Genomic DNA, 16976 nt, shown 5'->3' with positions numbered 1-16976 from the left:
TGGCGGTGAGCGACGAGTCATGTTAGCTCGTCGCAGGCGATGGGCTCGAGGAGCCGATTGGAGCGTGGCAGAGGCCGCCGACCGCTGCCGTTCGCCCTGGGGCCCAGGGGTGGGAGGCAAGCTTCTGGGCGTTTCTGGGGAGCGTCGAGCCCCCCCAGAGGATTCGTCACATGCTAGGGGGGGGGTCCCGACCCCCCCAGAGGCTTCACCACATGCTAGGGGGGGGGGGGGCGTGAGCAGAAGCGCGCCCCCCTCCCTGGAAGCGATGTGCGCCTGCTCCGGCTCGCTCCGCTTGCCGGTGAGTTGGTTGGTTGCTGGCAGCACCCCAGCACCTGGGGGTCCTGAGAGGAGTTGGTTGCCGCTCGATTCACAGCACAGTGCAAAACTAGGGTTGCAACCTCGTAAAAAGACGGCTCGCAGGCGTTCCGTCGACCTCGCTCAAAGCGACGGCCGGGTGTGGGCTGCTCCCTTGCCCCGTCACCCGCCGCGCCCTCGCCCGGCCGCCTCACCGCGCACGGAGTGTTCGGCTCCTCCCCCCCGCCGCCGCGCGTCCCTCGCCGCCACGCTTGCCCCTACCTGACACGCTTGCCCCCTACCTGCCCCCTACCTGCACCAGAGCGCGCGTCGCTGGCACACACGCGCCCTCCAAATCACTCAACTCTCCCCAAATTAATTACCTTATTCTTTATCCATTAAAATAAACACACACACCTTGATTGGTTTTTTGATGGCATAGGCCACACCTTTATAGGCCGCTGAAAGTCTGCAACTCGTATCAAATCATGCAGAGGTGGCCGAGTTGGTCTAAGGCGCTGGATTAAGGCTCCAGTCTCGTAAGGGGCGCGGGTTCGAATCCCGTCCTCTGTACTGAACTCGTGTATATCTGTCCCTGCACGGGGAATCCCTTTTTCTCGTGCTGTACTAGGGTGCTGTTTTTTTGTTGGTTTCGGGATTTTGTGTTCCTGTGCTGTTTTTTTGTTGGTTTCGGGATTTTGTGTTCCTGTGCTGTTGTTTTGTACGGCAGTTTCTTTTTTATTCGTTTTGGGATTCTGTGTACTACGGGTTTATTTTTTGTTGGTTTTGGGGTTTTGTGTTTGTTGTGTTCCTGTGCTGCTTGTTTGTACTCCGGGTGTACTACGGTGTCATTTTTTTTTGTTGGTTTTGGGATTTTGTGTTTTTTGTGTTCCTGTGCTGCTTGTTTTGCATGTACTGGCGGGTTTCTTTTTTTGTGGTTGGGATTTTGCGGTTTACTGTCGGTCCTCCTTTGCACTAGCCTACTTGTGTGTAATCGGGTGCCTCTTTCGAGAGAGAGAGAGAGGTTTTCAGCACACTGTAGCCGTTTTTTTCTCGGCTTTGGTTTTGGGCCTGTGTGCAGGCTGAGGCCTTCTTCTCTTGTACTTACAGCGAAGCGACGGAGCGTACACGCACTCCAGGAGACCCAAGGAGATGATCCCATGCCAACTACATCAGGGTGCGCCACGCGTATGCCCCAAGCGCAACTACGAACAGGGTACACCATAACTCAACGTGTACAGAGGCGCGGAATATATGGTTTTACGCATGCAGGAGTGCGATGATAGGGTGCCCACACGGCCCAAAAAAGAAAGGAAAAAGAAATGGGCCACCCCCGATCGCAGCACTTCGTGTTGGCCAGTCGAGAAATTGAGAGTGTGACTAGGAGGGTGGGACGCTGGGGATTCTCAAAGGTACCCTGCCGCGGCCTGCGTTGCAAGGAACTCGCGCAGCTGCAGGCGCACGCGCCGAAGCTGCACCGACAGCGCCGGCCCGTGGGGCGCTAGCATCGGCTGCTCGTCGCCACGCGCAGCCTCGTCCTGCCGCTCGTCGTCCTCCGCCTCGAGGACGTCCGCCAGCGCGCTGCGCCGCACACCCCGGCACGCGGGAGGCGGCGCCGGCCGCACCTCGGCCGCCTCGGCGGCACCCGCGGCACGGGCGCCCTCGCCGTCCGCGCGGTCCATCGCCGCATCCCCGTCCACGTCTGCGGCGGCGCCTCCTGCGCCCGTGCCGGCCTGCTCTGGGACGGCTCGCCACCGCTCGTCGTCCAGCATGTGCCACCACCGCCGATCCGGGTAGCCGTCGTACTCGACCTGGTGCGCGATCCGTCCGTCCCCGTCCTCCTCCCGGCCCATGACGGTCGCGGGGTACCACCGCTCGGTGTCGCAGAAGATCTCGAGGCGCGATCCGGTGGGCAGGACAGTGTGGCCGTTGAGCGCCGCCCTGCCATCCTCGCGCTGTCGCTTCCGCCGCTTCGCCTTCGTCTCCTTGCTGCGCAGCAGGGTGTAGTTCGGGCCCGCCTCCGCCACGCTGTCCAGCAGCTGGACGGCGCTCACCATCTCGACCGCGTCGTCCTCCGGCGGAAGCTCCGCGTTGCCCGCGGCCGCCTCCCGAGCGCGCTCGTCGCGCATCCGCTCGTGGTGGGCCTGCCGACGCGCCACGCCGGCGCCCGTGTGCCTCGCCGCCGCGTCCGGCGACGGCATCGACGCTGTCTGCCCGAGCGTGACTCCCAGCTCCACGATTTGCGGTCGACCAAATTTGGCTGCCCCCATCAAAGTTGACTCCCTTCCTTAGATACATACATACCCTTGGAATGGCCGGATCCAGCCTTAAGAGTACGAGATCGCGCGCGCTTCGCGCACAGCACCGCCTGTTCTCCGCGGCTGTGTGACGCGCGCGTGCCGTGTACCAGCAGGGTTGGGCGCGCGCGGCGCGACGGCGCCCGCGAGGGACGGCGCGGGTGCAGCGGCCGCCGGCGGCCGTGCCGCCCGCCAGCCGGCGCAGCAGCGGCCAGCGCAGCGGCCGCCGGCGCAGCAGCCAGAGCAGCCGGTGCGCGCCTTGCGAGGCGAGTACTGCCGCCCGGCAGCCTTGAGGCGGCCGGGCGGCAGTACTCGTTCGAACTTTGCGAGCCGTGCGCGCGCCGGGCGCCCGCGGCGCGCGCCCGCCCGGCTGCCAGTAGGTGGCGGCGCAATATGGCCTATAGTACAGCCCTTGAGGAGGAGGAAGAGGCTGGCTGGCAGTGCTGTATGCCGCCGAGGGGCAGTTTTGGGGGGCTGACCCACGCCCAGGGGGCTGCAGAACGCGTCCGCAGCCGGGACAACCCGCCCCCCCAGCCGAGGCCGGTCGAAGCCCACTTGGGAGCAGCCATGAGGAGTCCTCTTGGTGCTCCTGGCGCCCGTTGGAATGGCGAGCGCGCGCCGATGGGGGGGGGGGGGGGTCTTGCTTGCTCCACACCGAGCGCCCACGGTCCGGACCGGTGCTCCCACCGAGGGTCGGCTTGCACAAGGTCTGTGCCGCGGGCGCTCGGCGCCAAGTGCAGTGTCACGCTCGTGCTCGCGCGTGACAAACCGGGGAACCCTCTTTTCCTATGTACTCGGTCCCCCAACGGAAGAGGCCTCTCTCCTATTGAAACTGGCCAACATCAGATTTGCCGCGTGCGTCCCTTTTTGAGCCGGAAAGCTATTTTCTTTTGGGTCCTGTGGGCACCCTAGCGATGAAGTGAGACGACGCGGAAGGCGCTGTAGTGCGACTTACAGTGCCGGATGCGCCGCGACCGAGAGGTCCTCACTGCACTGGTTGGGTAGTAGTCTAAGTTCTGAGCCTCGAGGCTGAGCGGGTCTAAGTGTGACTAGTCACGCTGGGGTGCTTACGCGGTCTAAGATCAGCGAGAGCCTCTTACATCGGCTAAGTCGGCCGTGGCACAGCCTGGGGCCAAGAGGCTCCCACCGTGATCAACGATACGGCGCTAGCCCCCAAATTTTCTTCGCCTACGGCGGGCGCCTTCTAATCCGGATCGATCCTTCTCATGCTCAGCAATCGCCGCCTCAGCATCCTCCTCTTCCGATTCTCGTTGCTCTTCTTGAGCGCAATCTTCAAGCCAAACAGTTCTCACAAATAGCCTCAAGCTCAAACAAACGCATGTCAAGGAAGCCTGTGTATGCTGGTCCTCTTTGAATGATCCGCGCGTGAGGTAGATCTAGCATAGGGCCTTGTTGGCAGCAGCCAGCTTGTTGCGCTGCTTCGTTGCGATGAGCTGATTGGGATCGCAGAAGTGCATGCCAAGCACCGCCACGATCTTGAAGCAGAACACATCGCAACCGCATCGTCCGCACTGCCATCGGCATGCCGCGCCCGCCGCTTCGCCGCAGCCGCCTTAAGACACGCATAGCGGCAGCACATGGTACGGTGCGCGTACTTGAGCAGGAGTTGCGCGCCGCAAGTAGCGCACTGGCCCTGGGACAAGGCGATATGGCGTCGTGCGCGGCATACGTGTTACGTTGGTCGGGACGCGTCCAGGTATTTTTCGGGTAAACCTGGACTTTTGCAGGTATACCCGGGTTTTACCCGGATTTGGCCTTGTGCCGTCTAAGTTCATGGCCCCCGACCATACAGCGTCTAAGTCCGAGCCCGGCTCCGTGCGGGGGCTAAGTTGAGCGCTCGCTCGCTGCAGAGGCTAAGTGTAGAGCGACCCTCTAGCCCTACTACCCAACCATTCTCACTGCGTCAAACAGAGGTCCTCACCGTGGCACGCGCGCGCGCTCGACCTATGCAATAGAACGCGGGCAACGCTGCAGGACGAGGGATGGGAGACGCCTATCGCGGGAGGCGCGGGCGTCGAGTTCCGCATCGTGACTGACAGAGGTCCTCGGGAGGCGTGGGCGTCGAGTTCCTCATCGTGACAGACAGAGGTCCTCACCGTGCGCGCGCGCGTACGCGCGCGCGCCCCTGAGGACCTTTCGCAGTGAGGACCTTATGTTGCGGCGCCTCCTGCGCTGTAGGCCGCACTGCTGCCGCGCGAGCACGCTGAGGACCTCCATCGCATTCCTGCATACGCTGAGGTGTCAAATGCACACCGGCCAGCGGGTGGCATCGCGGATATTGGACGGAGCTGAACGTATGAACTATAACTATAGTGTGTGGCAGAACGTATGCTATAACTATAGTGTGTAGCGTGCTAGTGCGGCCCACCCGTTGAATAAGCCGTTTCTATAGTGTGTAGCGTGCCATTGTGGTTGTCCTCGCCGCCCAGCTGTTCGAATGCGTAAGCCTCCTTGAGTGTACTCGCGGTTTTCTTTTTTTGTGGTTGGGATTTTGCGGTTTACTGTCGGTCCTCCCGTGGCGGGCCGTGTCCGCTTTTTGTCGTTGAATCAAGTCAACGCTCATTTATCCTACTTTTCTTTCGCCCAAGCGCATCCCTCTCACTCTCACAACCGCGTGACACCGCTTCCGGTCGTGCCCGTGTTCTCTCTCTCTCTCTCTCTCTCTCTCTCTCTCTCTCTCTCTCTCTCTCTCTCTCTCTCTCTCTCTCTCTCTCCCACCCTCTCTCTCTCTCTCTCTCTCAAAAGCGAGGGGGGGAGGGGCATCGCGGCGCGCGGAGAGGGCTGGGCACAGGGGGCAGCGGATCTCTCATCTCTGGCGCATAGGAATACGCACTCGGCCTCTTCTCTTCAAAAAGAAAGAAAGAAACCGCAAGGCCAAGCAAAAGCAAAAGGCTCGTTTCTTCAAGCAACGTGCCGGCTGCCAAGCGACCCCAAGCGACCAGCCGACCATCCAAGCGACCATCCCTGGTGATGCTCCCCGAAATCGCAGCGCTCTTCGACGACGACCCTCCGGCCGCCGACGATCCTCCGTCCGGCCCCACCAGCCCTCCGCCACGCGCTGAGCCGGCCGCGGAGCCGGCAAAGCGCTCCGCCGCAGAGGCGCCCACGCCGTCGACCGCGAGGCGCAAGGTGCCGCGCCTCGGGTCCGGCGGCGCGTCGGCGGCCTGCGGCGCGGACGCGCGGCGCGCGGCGCGCGAGGAGCGGTACGGCCTCGTGCCGCCCGAGCTGATGCACCTCTTCAACGTCGCCAACGCGCTCGTCAAGCCGCGCCTCGAGGCCTTCTTCTTCGCCGTCGCGCGCGAGCTGCCCGAGCTCAGCCAGTTCTATGGCACCAACAAGAGGCGCGAGTGCGTGTACCGGAGGGCGGCCAAGGCTGTCGGGATTCGCGGGCGCGACCGCGCCGCGGCGCGAGGGCAGCGCGTCCTCTGCCACGTGAGCCGGCAGCGGCACGGCGCCAACGCGCTGTCTGGCCCGGACTCGCACGCCGACATAAAAAACCCGCTCTGGTTCGAGCCGGCGCCGCGCAACATCAAGCGGCGCGGCGCGGCGATGGCGCCCGGCACGCAGATCGTTCTCGCCGAGGGCCTCAGCGACGAGCAGCAGCAGCAGCAGGAGGACGGCGACGACGACGACGACGAGGAGGAGGAGGAGGAGGAGGCGCCGGCGGGCGACTTGGAGGATGGCGCGCTGGCGGCGCTGCAGGACACGGTGGCGGAGTTGCAGTGCGTCCCGCCTCGTGCCAGCGACGAGGAGATGGCCACATCGGCGGTGCGGGAGGCCGCCAACCTGGACGTGACCACGCGCACCGTCGAGGACATCGAGGAGGAGGTGCGGACGGCGGCGGGGTGGGTGGCGGCGCTGCGGGCGTTCGCGGCGGTGGCAGGCGAGGGCGCTTGCCTCGCCACCGAACCGGTCTCGCCCTTTGTCCGCCACGTCATCCACTACTACGTGAGCGTGGTTGGCGCCAGAGCAGGGCTCGCTCTTCAGGACGAAAAGAGCGCTGACACAGAGGCGCGGCGGCAGGTCAAGCCGATGCGGGTCTTCTGCGTCGGGGAGGACCCAAGTCCGCCTGCGCTGCCTGCACCCGTCCTCGCGCCCGCAATGTCCGCGCTGCCGCGGCCACAAACGCCGCCCGGCCAGAGGGCGCCAGAGCAGTGCCCGCCTCGGCAGCCGCCGCCCCGGCCGTACCCGCCTCAGCAGCCGCCGCCGCCGCCCGCGGGCCCCTCCGCCTTCCGCACGTACCTCGACACGCCCTTCGCGCAGAAGGACGCCTGCAAGGCGCTCGGAGGACGGTGGGACAGGAAGCGAAAAGCGTGGTACGCGCCGGCGGGCGTCGACCTCACGCCATTCGTGCAGCAGTGGTGCCAGCGACACGACCTCAACGCGCAGCGAGTGCCGTGAGGTGGCTAACAGGAGAGAGATCGCAGCAGAGAGAATATTAGGAGGCAGAGCGCGTGCCGTCTATGCAGGCTGTAGGGTCTTGCGCGGCACACGCAGCAGCTCGGGCTCTATAGAGCGGCTAGCGCGCCAACTCGGGATCTCGGGTACCGCGGGCCAAGGTGGCGCCCGACGGCGCGTGTGGCGTGTGTCGCCCCTTGTTCCCAAGCGCCGGGCGTGGGGGGGGGGGGTCTCAGAGACCAGGGTGACTGTCTCAGCTCCCCGGCGGAAAAAAAATCTCGTATACAAATGAGACTAAAAATGTGGTAATGACGACCCGACGCGTGTGTAAACCGCCTCGAAGACACGACGGACAACGGTACATAGCGGTACCCACCCGGCGGTCGGGCCAGTCACCCTCTAGGCGGCGCCCGCCTTCTTCTTCTCGCCGCCTCGCCTCCGCTCCTTCTTCTTGAGCGAGTCGAGCGACACCTGGCCGGCGGCAGGGTCGAGGTCGGAGCCTTGCGCAGGGATGGATGGCGCAGAGGAGCAAGCGCCAGAGGGGCACGCGGTCGGGCAAGCGGCGGAGCGCAAACGGCGTCGGTGGAGGCGGCGCCGGTGGCGGCGGCACGGAGGGAGGCGCTTGGGCGGCGCGAGAGACGCGGGAATCGGCCGAGGGGAGGCGGTGGCGCCCGCCTTCATGATGTTTGCGTACGACTTCATGAAGCGGCGGTGGTCCTTGGCGGCGACCATCGTCGACGCCTTGGGGCATGCGGCGCACCGTGAGGCGCGGGCCCGCTGGCCTTCAAGCCGGTCCGGTGCTGGTGTGCGGCAGTCGTGCTGTGCTGGTGGGCGTGGCGCGTTATTGCCTTGGTGCTGCCGAGCACGGCGCGAACGAGGCAGCGGCAATCGGCGGGGTCGACCGGCTCGCCCCGCTTGCCCTCAATCCCCGCGTCTGCACGGGGCGGGCGCGGCACGCTCAGGCGCGCTGCAGCGGCGGCGGGCGCGGCCGGCGCAAACGCACATCGCTTCATCGTGACGTAGACGGCGCCCTTCTCGCGCGACCGCTCCAGCATGCGCGTGAGCTGCGTCAGGAAGCCGTCGGCGTCGTGCAGCACCATGACAGGCGCACGCTGCACGGCTCCAGCGGCGTGTTGTCGAGTGTTGGCAAAAGAAAATTCGCGATAGGCTGTTTTCTTTCTTTCTTTCTTTTATCCCTCGTTTTGGTGTTGGTTTTTTCTTTCTTTATTTGTTGGCAAAATATGTGGTTTTCTCCCAAACCCAGGGCTCGTACCAGCTTGGGGACCACTGCGGCCACGAGCGAGAGCGCGCGGGAGAACAGCGTTGTAGGTAGGTAGGTAGTAAGGTGAAGAACAGCCAGGCTCGGACTGGACACCAACGCGGTATGGGTGGACGCGCGAGCTCCCAAACGGCAAGGAGCCCAAACCCAAACCATGGCGAACGCTGAGCCAAGCTTGATCCTCTCCGACCTCTCGCCAGATCTGCTGCGGCTCGTCTACAACAAGGTGGCCAATCCGTTGGCCCCCCTCGCCGCGATTTCATTCGGCAGCACGTGCAAGAGTTTGCGCGCAGCTGTGCGCAGCCGCGCTGCACCCCACGACCGCTCCGCTGAGGAGCGGCTGCGGCGACAATTCGTTCGAGTGACGGTGTTCGCCCGGGCGACCGAGTTTGTCGCGGTGGACTTTCGCAGTGGCGAGGCTTTGACTTTCGGCGAGCTCATGACTTCAGGCTGGATCAACCAACTTCAGAAAGTAAAACTACGAGGGCTGGACAGAGCACCAGAGAATCAGGCGGTCGAGCCGCCGCCGTGGGGCTTTGCAGACGAGCTCCGCGAGCACGGCGAAACCAGGCATCTCCGCCTCCCCCTTCGATTTCCGAACCCGGAGACGGAAGAGGCACAGTGTGCAACAGAGGTGATGTGGTGGGAGGTTTTCAGGACAGCCGCTGAAGATGACTACAGATTGGGGCCAATAATCCGCGCGCTCACGGGTGGCGCGCTGCCGCGGCTGCTCCACCTCGACTTCGGCGACAACAAGCTGGGCGACTCCTTCTGCGTAGGGCTTTCCGCAGCGCTCTCAGCGTGCACAGCTTTGCAGGAGCTGTACCTGGATCGCAACGGCATCACCGGCCACGGCGTGGCTGCGCTGGCTGGCGCACTGGGGGCCGGTGCGGCGCCGCATCTCAGGATTTTAGGGATGCGCGACAACTTCATCGACGACGCCGGCCTCGGGGCGCTCGCCGAGAGCGGCAAGCAGGGCCTCCAGCGGCTCGAGGTGCTCCTCGTCGACTATTACCTGGACCTGGAGTCTGGCGCGCCGCAAAGCGGCCTCTCCGCCAGCGGATTCAACACGCTTGCCGCTGCCCTTCGCGACGGCGCGTTTCCGGCGCTAATTTACTTGGCAGCCGGGTCCCTGGATGGGGGGGAGCTTGTGCAGCTGAACAGTGCTTGCGATACGCGATCAATCCGTCGAGATTTTGTGATTGAGGAGGTGGATTGATTGGTGTACTTTAGAAACTACCTTTCACAATATTCAATATATACTTTTCCTCCCTTTACTTTTATTACGGCTTCTCTCCCTCTTCTGTGGTCTTAGGAGTTAGAGGTGCTTCGGTGTGGGGTGTGTGGCGAGGAGGGAGAGGAGACGGGGTGGGAATACCTGTGCAAATGGGAGGGAGATTGGGAGGACTCGTGGGTGCGGCACGACGAGATGGGCACCACAGAGGTGAGGAGGGACATGGAAAGGGCCAGGCGGCTGCGACGCGTCGCGGCCACCTTTAGGGAGTGGCTTAGAGGCGGAGGCGCGACGCAGGGAGAGAAGCGCCGGCCTCGGGAAAAAGAAAGCCGCGGGCGCCCTGGCCACGTGTGACGGAGCCAGGAAAGACGGGTGGGAAGTAGTACTAGAGGCTTTCCTTGGGTACAGCACAGCGGCGAAGGAGGTGTGCATGGGCGAGGTCCCAACCTCGCCGAACACACTTTCAGAGGCGGACTGGCAGTGGCGCACACTCTATCTCGGGAGTAAGGACAAGACGGCAACGGGAAAGGAGGATGGCAAGAAGGTACAGGGGACGCCCGGGCTGGAAGTGAGTAAGGCGTGGGAGGAGGAGATACCCGAGGATAACAAGGTGACCCGGGAGGACACGAGGCGGAGACTAGCGTAGGGGAGGAGGAGGCGGCGGGAGGAGACGGTGCGGGCGTGGCACCGCGACGCATCAACAAGCGCCAGCGGATCAAGGATCAGCACGGCGAGCGCGAGATTGAATTCGCCGACGTGGATGATCATAACGTGGTGACAAAGACCGTCATGGGAGCGCGTGTGCGGCAGCAGGCGGGGGTGCCACACGGAGCGCACCACGAGAGGATTATGCGGAGAGAGGCGGGGAGAGAGACCCCGGGCGCCGCCACAAGGAGCGAACTCAGGGGCGGCCTCGTCTGTAAGGCCGCGAGGGACGCGGCGAGGAGGGCGGCACTAAAGCGGGACCCGCTGTGTCCGATCGTGCGGAAAGCCGCGCAGCAATGGACCGAGGAAGATGAGAACCCGCCTAGAGCGACGATGGCGCACTTGCTTAGCGGCGCTGCCTGGGGAATAGGGAGCAGGCCAGATGGTTCCTCAGGGTAGCGCGAGCGCAGACGGGGACGGCGATCAGCAAAGTAGCCCAGGCGGCACCCGACTCCAAGGAGACGCTGAAGACGCTGAGGATAGCGCATGTCGCTGCGCTGAAGGGCTCACGCTATAGGGTGCTGGATGAGGGGACGGGTACGATGCACTGGCCCCAGCCGTCGGGGGGGTGTTGCCGGCGCTGGTAGATGATCTCTCGGAGAAGAGCCGGAGGACAACCTGATCCTGCCTCCGGGGGCGAGGGCGACCGTCGTCGGGCTCGTCTCGCAGCCGCGCTGGAACGGGTCCACCTGCAAGGTGGTCTCCTTTGACCGCGAGCGGCGGCGCTACACCGTCCAGATGAAGGACGAGTCGACGCACCTCGCCCTCAAGCTCGAGAGCCTCCGGCTCTGACACAGATTCTAGCCGCGGTCGCGCACCTGACAGAACTCTCGTATCTCCTAGATAAAGCCGTTTCTTCGCGACGAGATCGCGTTTAAAGCCTATCGGCTTTATCTTACATTATATGATATACATCTTGATTCTTGATCTTGACGCATGACGCATGTCGGACTTCGGCGCGCGTCTGCCTCTCCCTATCTCTCTTCGCAGTCCCTCGCCGATTCTCGCTGCGTCGCTGCGGTTTTAACAATTCTTTTTGAGCTTAGCCTTCGATGTTATAAAACAAACGCAAGGCGGACATGGCATATCGCTCTCGGGCCCACAGACATCCCGCACACCCGCCGCCCCCGCGCGCGCCCCACCTCGGCCGGGAGAAAGGGGAGTGACAGTTTGGGATGAACAGCCCGAGTATGTTGAGTCCTGGCTCAACAACGCAGGGAACAAGAGGGGGTGGTCCGGCTCACAAGTCCGGCTCACGCGCCTCGAGCTTACCATCTACCGCACTGAACACTTTCGCCCCCTCGCTCCCAACCCATCCACCCCGCCCCGGGCCGCGCCGCGCGATCTCGGGCGATCTCGCGCTATCTCGGGCGATCTCGGGGCCGCGCCGCGCTATCTCGGGCGATCTCGGAGCGTCGCTCGCGCGGCGTCACACCTGCTCAAAAAGGAAGGGCCTGGTTGGAGCCACGGGGCTCACGAGGACGTGCTCGCTCGGTTCTCGCCGCCTCGCCCTGCGCCACTTGGGCCGGTGAGGCGGCGTCCCGCGCGGCGCGTCCCTCGCCCCGTCACGCCGACCCCTGCGCGCACCGCTCATCTTCAGCCCTCTTGGGGTTACTCTTGCGCTCACGCAGGGGAACCCGGCGGTACTCCCTTCCCCCCACCTCCGACGGGTTAGGTCGGTTCTGCGCCCCTTGGCGCCTGTGCATGTCCCGCGTGCCCGCCGAAAAGAAAGAAAGAAAACAGACACGCCAAACGAGGGATGGGACGAGGACAGGGTCCCCACCTGCACGAGCAGGATTTTGGAAGAACGATCAGGGGGACAGGTGGGGCTCTCCTGCTCCTGACAAGGGACACGACAGGCTCGCAGCGCGGTGCCCGCCTGCCAGGGCTCATGCGCGGCCAAATTCTTTTTCCCTCCTTCGCGCTTTGCGGGCCGCGCCTCTCCTTCTCAACCCGACTCCACGATGTCGACGAGCAGCCTCTACGAGCTCCTCGGCGTCCAGGCCGACGCCGACGCCGCCGCCATCAAGCGGGCGCGCATCGCCGCGGCCCGCTCCACTTCCCCTAATCTCTCTCGCCGCACTGATTGCGCCGCCGACTCCCGCCAACTGCAGGCGTACCTCAAGGCCGCGCGCGACACGCACCCCGACAAGAATGGCGGGGACGAGGCGGCGACCGAGCGCTTCCAGCAGGTCGGCCGCGCGTACGCCGTCCTCTCCGACGCCGAGAAGCGCAAGCTGTATGACGAGACGGGGATGGTCGACGACGGTGCCGCCACTCCCACGCCACTCTCTGCCGTCCAGCAACCGCTCGCCGCCACCACTGCCATCGCCCGCCACACCGCCGCAACCACGACGCGCATCGCTTCCGCCACCGAGCCACCGCCGCCGCCGCCGCCGCCTCACCACCGCCGCCACCCGCCTCCGCCTTCCCGGTGGCCGCAGGCAGCGGCGGCGGCGGCGACGCCTCCTACTGGCGCGAGGCGTTCGAGCGGGTGAGCCTCGAGAAGCTGGACGCGCTGGCGGCGAGCTACCGCCACACCGAGGAGGAGGCCGCCGACCTCCGCGCCCACTACATCGCCGCCAAGGGAGACATGGGCAAGGTGATCACACGCCACTAGACACGTCTGAGACGCGTCCACGACACGTCGCGTCTCAATGACGCCGTCTCACTGGCGCATCCCCACCGACACGTCCTCGACACGTCCTTGACACGGCATTGACGCGCGCTCCCAGTGGCACGTCTCCAGCGACACGTCCATGACACGTCCGTGACACGTCCTCGACACGTCCTCGACGCGTCCTCGCAAGGTGATGGACGCGATGATGTTCTCGACCGCCGACGACGAGCCGCGCTTTCGCGAGACGCTGCGCGGGCCGGCCGAGGCGGGCGAGGGGCCGGCCTCGGGACACGTCCGGGACACGTCTACCACGCGTCCTCAGGCGGGGGCTGGTCGAGGCGGGCGAGCTGCGGATGTACCGCCAGTTTGAGGGCGAGAAGGACAGCAAGCGGCTCCAGCGCGAGCGGCGCGCGGCGAAGGAGGCGGCGGAGGCCGAGGCGAGATCGAGCCGGGATCGAGCCGGGATCGAGCCGAGATCGAGCCGAGATCGAGCCGAGATCGAGCCGAGATCGAGCGAGATCGAGCCGAGGTTTGCGCGCCACCAAGGAGGCTGCTTCGGCCTCGGCGGCAGAGCTCTGCCTCTCGCTTCGTGAAACTTCCCCGAGCCTTCCCCGAGCCTTCCCCGAGCCTTCCCCGAGCCTTCCCCGAGCCTCCGCTCCCCCCCCCTTCCCCCCAGGCGGCGGCGGCAGAGCTCGGCCTGAGCGGCGGCGGCGACGACGCGCTCAAGAGTGCGCTGATGGCGCGTGGCGCGGCGAGGCAGAGCGAGTTTGGCTCGATGCTGCAGTCGCTGGAGGAGCGGTATGCGGGAGGCGGCAAGGCGGGCAAGGCGGGCGGGCGTAGATGCGATACACGCGTTGCAGCCGGCACGTCCTTGCGCCCTGTGGAGGGCCGTCCTCATTCCACGCCACGGGACAACAGAGCGGTGGACCACGGACGCGGGGGATGCGGCTGCGGCCACGGGAGCGCCACCGGAAGTTCGATTCGGAAGCGCCGCGGCGGTGTGTTCGCTCTGCCCTCAGCGGCACTCTGCCCTCAGCAGCACACACTGTCAGCGGCACTCTCCCTTCGGCAGCACGCACTGCCTTCTGGCGGTGCGGTGGCCCCGGGTCTGCAGCGTCAAACGCGCCGCCCCGACGCCGCTGCAGGCCGCGGCGCGGTGCGCCCTCACCGCTCCCTCTCTGTCTCCGACAGGCGCCAAAGGGCGGCAAGAGCGGCAAACAGCGGGGTGGCTCCGCCTTGCCCGAGGACCCGCTGAGCGACGAAGCCTTCGCCGCGGCGCAGCAGCGAGTGCAAAAGCGCGGCAGGGCGGGACGCTAGTCGCTCTAGGAATGCCGCGCCACGGCGCACAGCAGACTGGCCGGGCCGTGGCGGGTTGACTTGTACCTGTGTTGAGCGTCGAGGCGCGTTCGTATGGCCGCTCACCCCTTATACCGTCGGCCACCGCGCACGGCACCGCGCGCGCCGCAGCCCGCACGCCGCAGCCGCACCGTGGTCCGTGCGACCGTGTCCCCCTCCCCGCTCCCCGGCACACCACCACGGCTCCCGCGCGTTGTTTGGTGATGGCATATCTTTGAACGTAATACCCCGCGACGACAAAACCTAGTAAACCCTACATGTAAGCTGTTTTCCAGTCATGGCCATCCCCTAGGGCGCGAGCGAGATGGGGAGAAACGGAGTGTGATGAAAGAGCGAGATCATCCCCCCGAGAGAACAGAGATATGAGCCGGGGAGCGCCCGGCGTCTAGGCAAGGAGTGTCGCCTACGAGATCTGGCCGCAGTCGGCGATCACCACCGGCTTGGCCGTCTTGCCCGACTGCGAGCCGACCGCCTCGATCGCCTTGACCACCTCCATGCCCTTGGTGACGGAGCCAAAGACGACGTGCTTGCCGTCGAGCCAGTCCGTCTTGACGGTGCAGAGGAAGAACTGGGAGCCGTTGGTGCCCGGGCCGGCGTTGGCCATCGAGAGGATGCCCGGGCCGGTGTGCTTGAGCTGGAAGTTCTCGTCGGCAAACTTGGCGCCGTAGATGGACTTGCCGCCGGTGCCGTTGCCCGCCGTGAAGTCGCCGCCCTGGCACATGAAGTTGGTGATGACGCGGTGGAAGGCAGAGCCCTTGTAGCCAAAGCCCTTCTCGCCCGTGCACAGCGCGCGGAAGTTCTCCGCCGTCTGCGGGGCGGCGGCGAAGGGAGCGGTGGTGGTGAGTGGCGGCGGCGGGCAGGAGGCGCGAGAGCAGCGGCGGCGAGGGCGCCAGCGAGTGCGGCGGTGATGGCAGCGGCGGTCACGGCCACGGAGAGGCGGCGAGGGCGGCGGCGGGTGAGGCCCCTCGCACCTTTGGGACGATGTCGTCGCGGAGCGTCATCTCGATGCGGCCGGCCGGCGCGCCACCGATGGTCATATCCTGCGGTGAGCGCGATCGAGGGTGAGCTTCTCGCGTGCGGGGGCGGAGGCCCTCGAGCGAGCAGAAGCGGGCGCACGAAATAGACGACTGCCGGCATGGGGAAAGGGGCGGCTCGAGACGTGCGAGCGTCACAAGAAAAACAGGCCCGAGTTGTTCCTGCTGTTGAGGGCCCCGGCCGCGGCGCGGTGCGGCGGCGTCACAAATCCGACCACAGAGCACCGGGACGAGGTCGGGCGATCCGAGGCCCAACTAGGCGTATGCATTGCCTATCCAGGGCTATCACGTGCACGAACAGGACAACAACATCAACAACAAGGTATTGCTAAAAATCTCTCTCTCAACAGGCGCCTGCGGCGCCGTGGTCAGGAGCTGCTGTTCACGCGGGTCCACACTTCATAGTGGACAGTAACCGTCGCCAGACGCCACTCGCTCTAGGTCTAGCGTCTAGTAGGTGAAACGTCTGAAGAAGGAAGGCCCAAATTCGCGAGAGAGAGAGATTTTTAGAAGCCAACAAGAAATGTGTCAGAGAGAGTGATTTGCGCTCGGCAGCTTGTCGACTACCAGCCGGAGCCGGAGTCGGAACCGTAGCCGAGATGGTCTTCGAGGGTGTCGAATATGTCATTCGCCTCGCTAGTCGCTAGGCTAGTGGAGCCGGTGCCGCACGAGTCGCGGTCGGAGGAGGAGTCGTCGGAGGAGCGGTGGGACGCCTCGCGCTTGTCGCGCCTGATGCGCTCTGCGAGGGGGCCGGGGTCGTGGTCGTCGTGCTCGAGCGTCGGGTAGGTAGCGCGCCTTGCGACCTTGTCGGCCGAGCTGCCATCCCAGTAGAAGGTGTACCAGTCGCCGCGTGGATAGAACCAAGCGTTGACCAACCTGTACCGTCCGAGTGCGGCCGCCTGAGCGGCCTGAGCGGCCGCCTGAGCAGCCGCCTTTGCAGCAGCCTCCTCGGCCGCTGCAGCGGCGATAGCCGCTGCTTTGGCCTTGGCGCGCTTCTTGTCGTTTTGCCTTCTTCTTCAAATTCGCACGAACGTGGAACGACGGGTATGTAGACCGGCGTTTGGAGAACACGGGCACTGACTAGACCCGCCAGCCAGGAAGGAAGGACTGGGAGTGTGAATGAAAGGAGGGACACGCGCGAGAGAGGAGATTCTCTTGACGTGCCAGTGCGCGCCAGTCCCGTGCCCAGTGTTGTGCGAGGGAGTTTTGTTGTAAAATTCTCTTGACACGCGTGGTTGGTTCGGACCTGGTTCGGACGCGTGCTTGGGCTCAACCAGGTTTGCCTCTCGCACCCCGTCTGTTTTCCTTTCCTTTTCGTTCTCTACAGCACCCTCTCTTTTCCTCTCTATTTTGCCGGGAAAACTGCGTGGAAATCGTCAAATTTTTGGCTCTGAGCCGAGTCTGAGCACTGAGGCTGGTTTGGGCCCAAAATCAGCCAAATTTTAGGCCAAATCGGCAAAATGCCGGGAATTTCGCGGAGAACCCGTGTATACCTGGTCCTGGAAATTACCCTGCGACCGCCTGGGTATTTTGTCGATTTCCTCAATTTTGCCTCAGATTTTGCCCCAGACCAGCTCTCAGACTCAGGGAAACTCGCGAGTTTCCAGAATGGAGCACCAAACACCCTCTGTTTTCCCTGGAAATTTCCGGAAACGCAAAGTGCTGCGGGGACCCTCTGTTTTCCTTTTTTTTTGAGAGCGCCTTCGTTGTTTGTTTTCCGGAAAACCTGGTTGAGAGA

General features: G+C 64.5%; 6 protein-coding genes across 6 annotated transcripts; 3 read left to right on the top strand and 3 right to left on the bottom strand.

Annotated features, from left to right (window-relative positions):
* Positions 1-1700: 1700 nt before the first annotated feature.
* EMIHUDRAFT_111257 (hypothetical protein) lies at positions 1701-2495 on the bottom strand (the record flags this gene model as incomplete). Its single annotated transcript, XM_005786948.1, has 1 exon — positions 1701-2495. The coding sequence occupies one exon, from the start codon at positions 2493-2495 to the stop codon at positions 1701-1703; it is 795 nt and encodes a 264-aa protein (XP_005787005.1).
* A 3087-nt stretch (positions 2496-5582) lies between these two features.
* On the top strand, positions 5583-7013 carry EMIHUDRAFT_111256 (hypothetical protein; the record flags this gene model as incomplete). The annotated part of the gene is made up of 1 exon (XM_005786947.1): positions 5583-7013. One exon carries the CDS (start codon positions 5583-5585, stop codon positions 7011-7013), a length of 1431 nt encoding a protein of 476 aa, XP_005787004.1.
* A 657-nt stretch (positions 7014-7670) lies between these two features.
* Positions 7671-8110, bottom strand: EMIHUDRAFT_59302 (hypothetical protein; the record flags this gene model as incomplete). Its single annotated transcript, XM_005786946.1, has 2 exons — positions 7671-7787; positions 7967-8110. Coding segments are annotated over 2 exons (261 nt in total), but the record flags the coding sequence as incomplete, so codon positions are not given.
* A 333-nt stretch (positions 8111-8443) lies between these two features.
* EMIHUDRAFT_111255 (hypothetical protein) lies at positions 8444-11020 on the top strand (the record flags this gene model as incomplete). The annotated part of the gene is made up of 3 exons (XM_005786945.1): positions 8444-9499; positions 9605-9733; positions 10898-11020. The coding sequence occupies 3 exons, from the start codon at positions 8444-8446 to the stop codon at positions 11018-11020; spliced, it is 1308 nt and encodes a 435-aa protein (XP_005787002.1).
* A 1155-nt stretch (positions 11021-12175) lies between these two features.
* Positions 12176-14421, top strand: EMIHUDRAFT_441265 (hypothetical protein). The gene is given in 9 exon segments (XM_005786944.1): positions 12176-12261; positions 12343-12496; positions 12673-12830; positions 13039-13097; positions 13171-13285; positions 13525-13674; positions 14040-14312; positions 14330-14339; positions 14405-14421. The coding sequence occupies 7 exon segments, from the start codon at positions 12193-12195 to the stop codon at positions 14163-14165; spliced, it is 831 nt and encodes a 276-aa protein (XP_005787001.1). The 5' UTR covers positions 12176-12192; the 3' UTR covers positions 14166-14312; positions 14330-14339; positions 14405-14421.
* Positions 14405-15352, bottom strand: EMIHUDRAFT_557976 (peptidyl-prolyl cis-trans isomerase). The gene is made up of 3 exons (XM_005786965.1): positions 15321-15352; positions 15176-15244; positions 14405-15012 (listed from the first exon to the last, which is right to left on the bottom strand). The coding sequence occupies exons 1-3, from the start codon at positions 15339-15341 to the stop codon at positions 14608-14610; spliced, it is 495 nt and encodes a 164-aa protein (XP_005787022.1). The 5' UTR covers positions 15342-15352; the 3' UTR covers positions 14405-14607.
* Between the last annotated feature and the right edge of the window lie 1624 nt (positions 15353-16976).

Source organism: Emiliania huxleyi, assembly GCF_000372725.1.
Source record: "Emiliania huxleyi CCMP1516 chromosome Unknown EMIHUscaffold_148, whole genome shotgun sequence".
NCBI lineage: Eukaryota > Haptophyta > Isochrysidales > Noelaerhabdaceae > Emiliania > Emiliania huxleyi.
The sequence above is the reverse complement of the archived record's forward strand: the minus strand, read 5'-3'. Positions and strand labels throughout refer to the sequence as shown.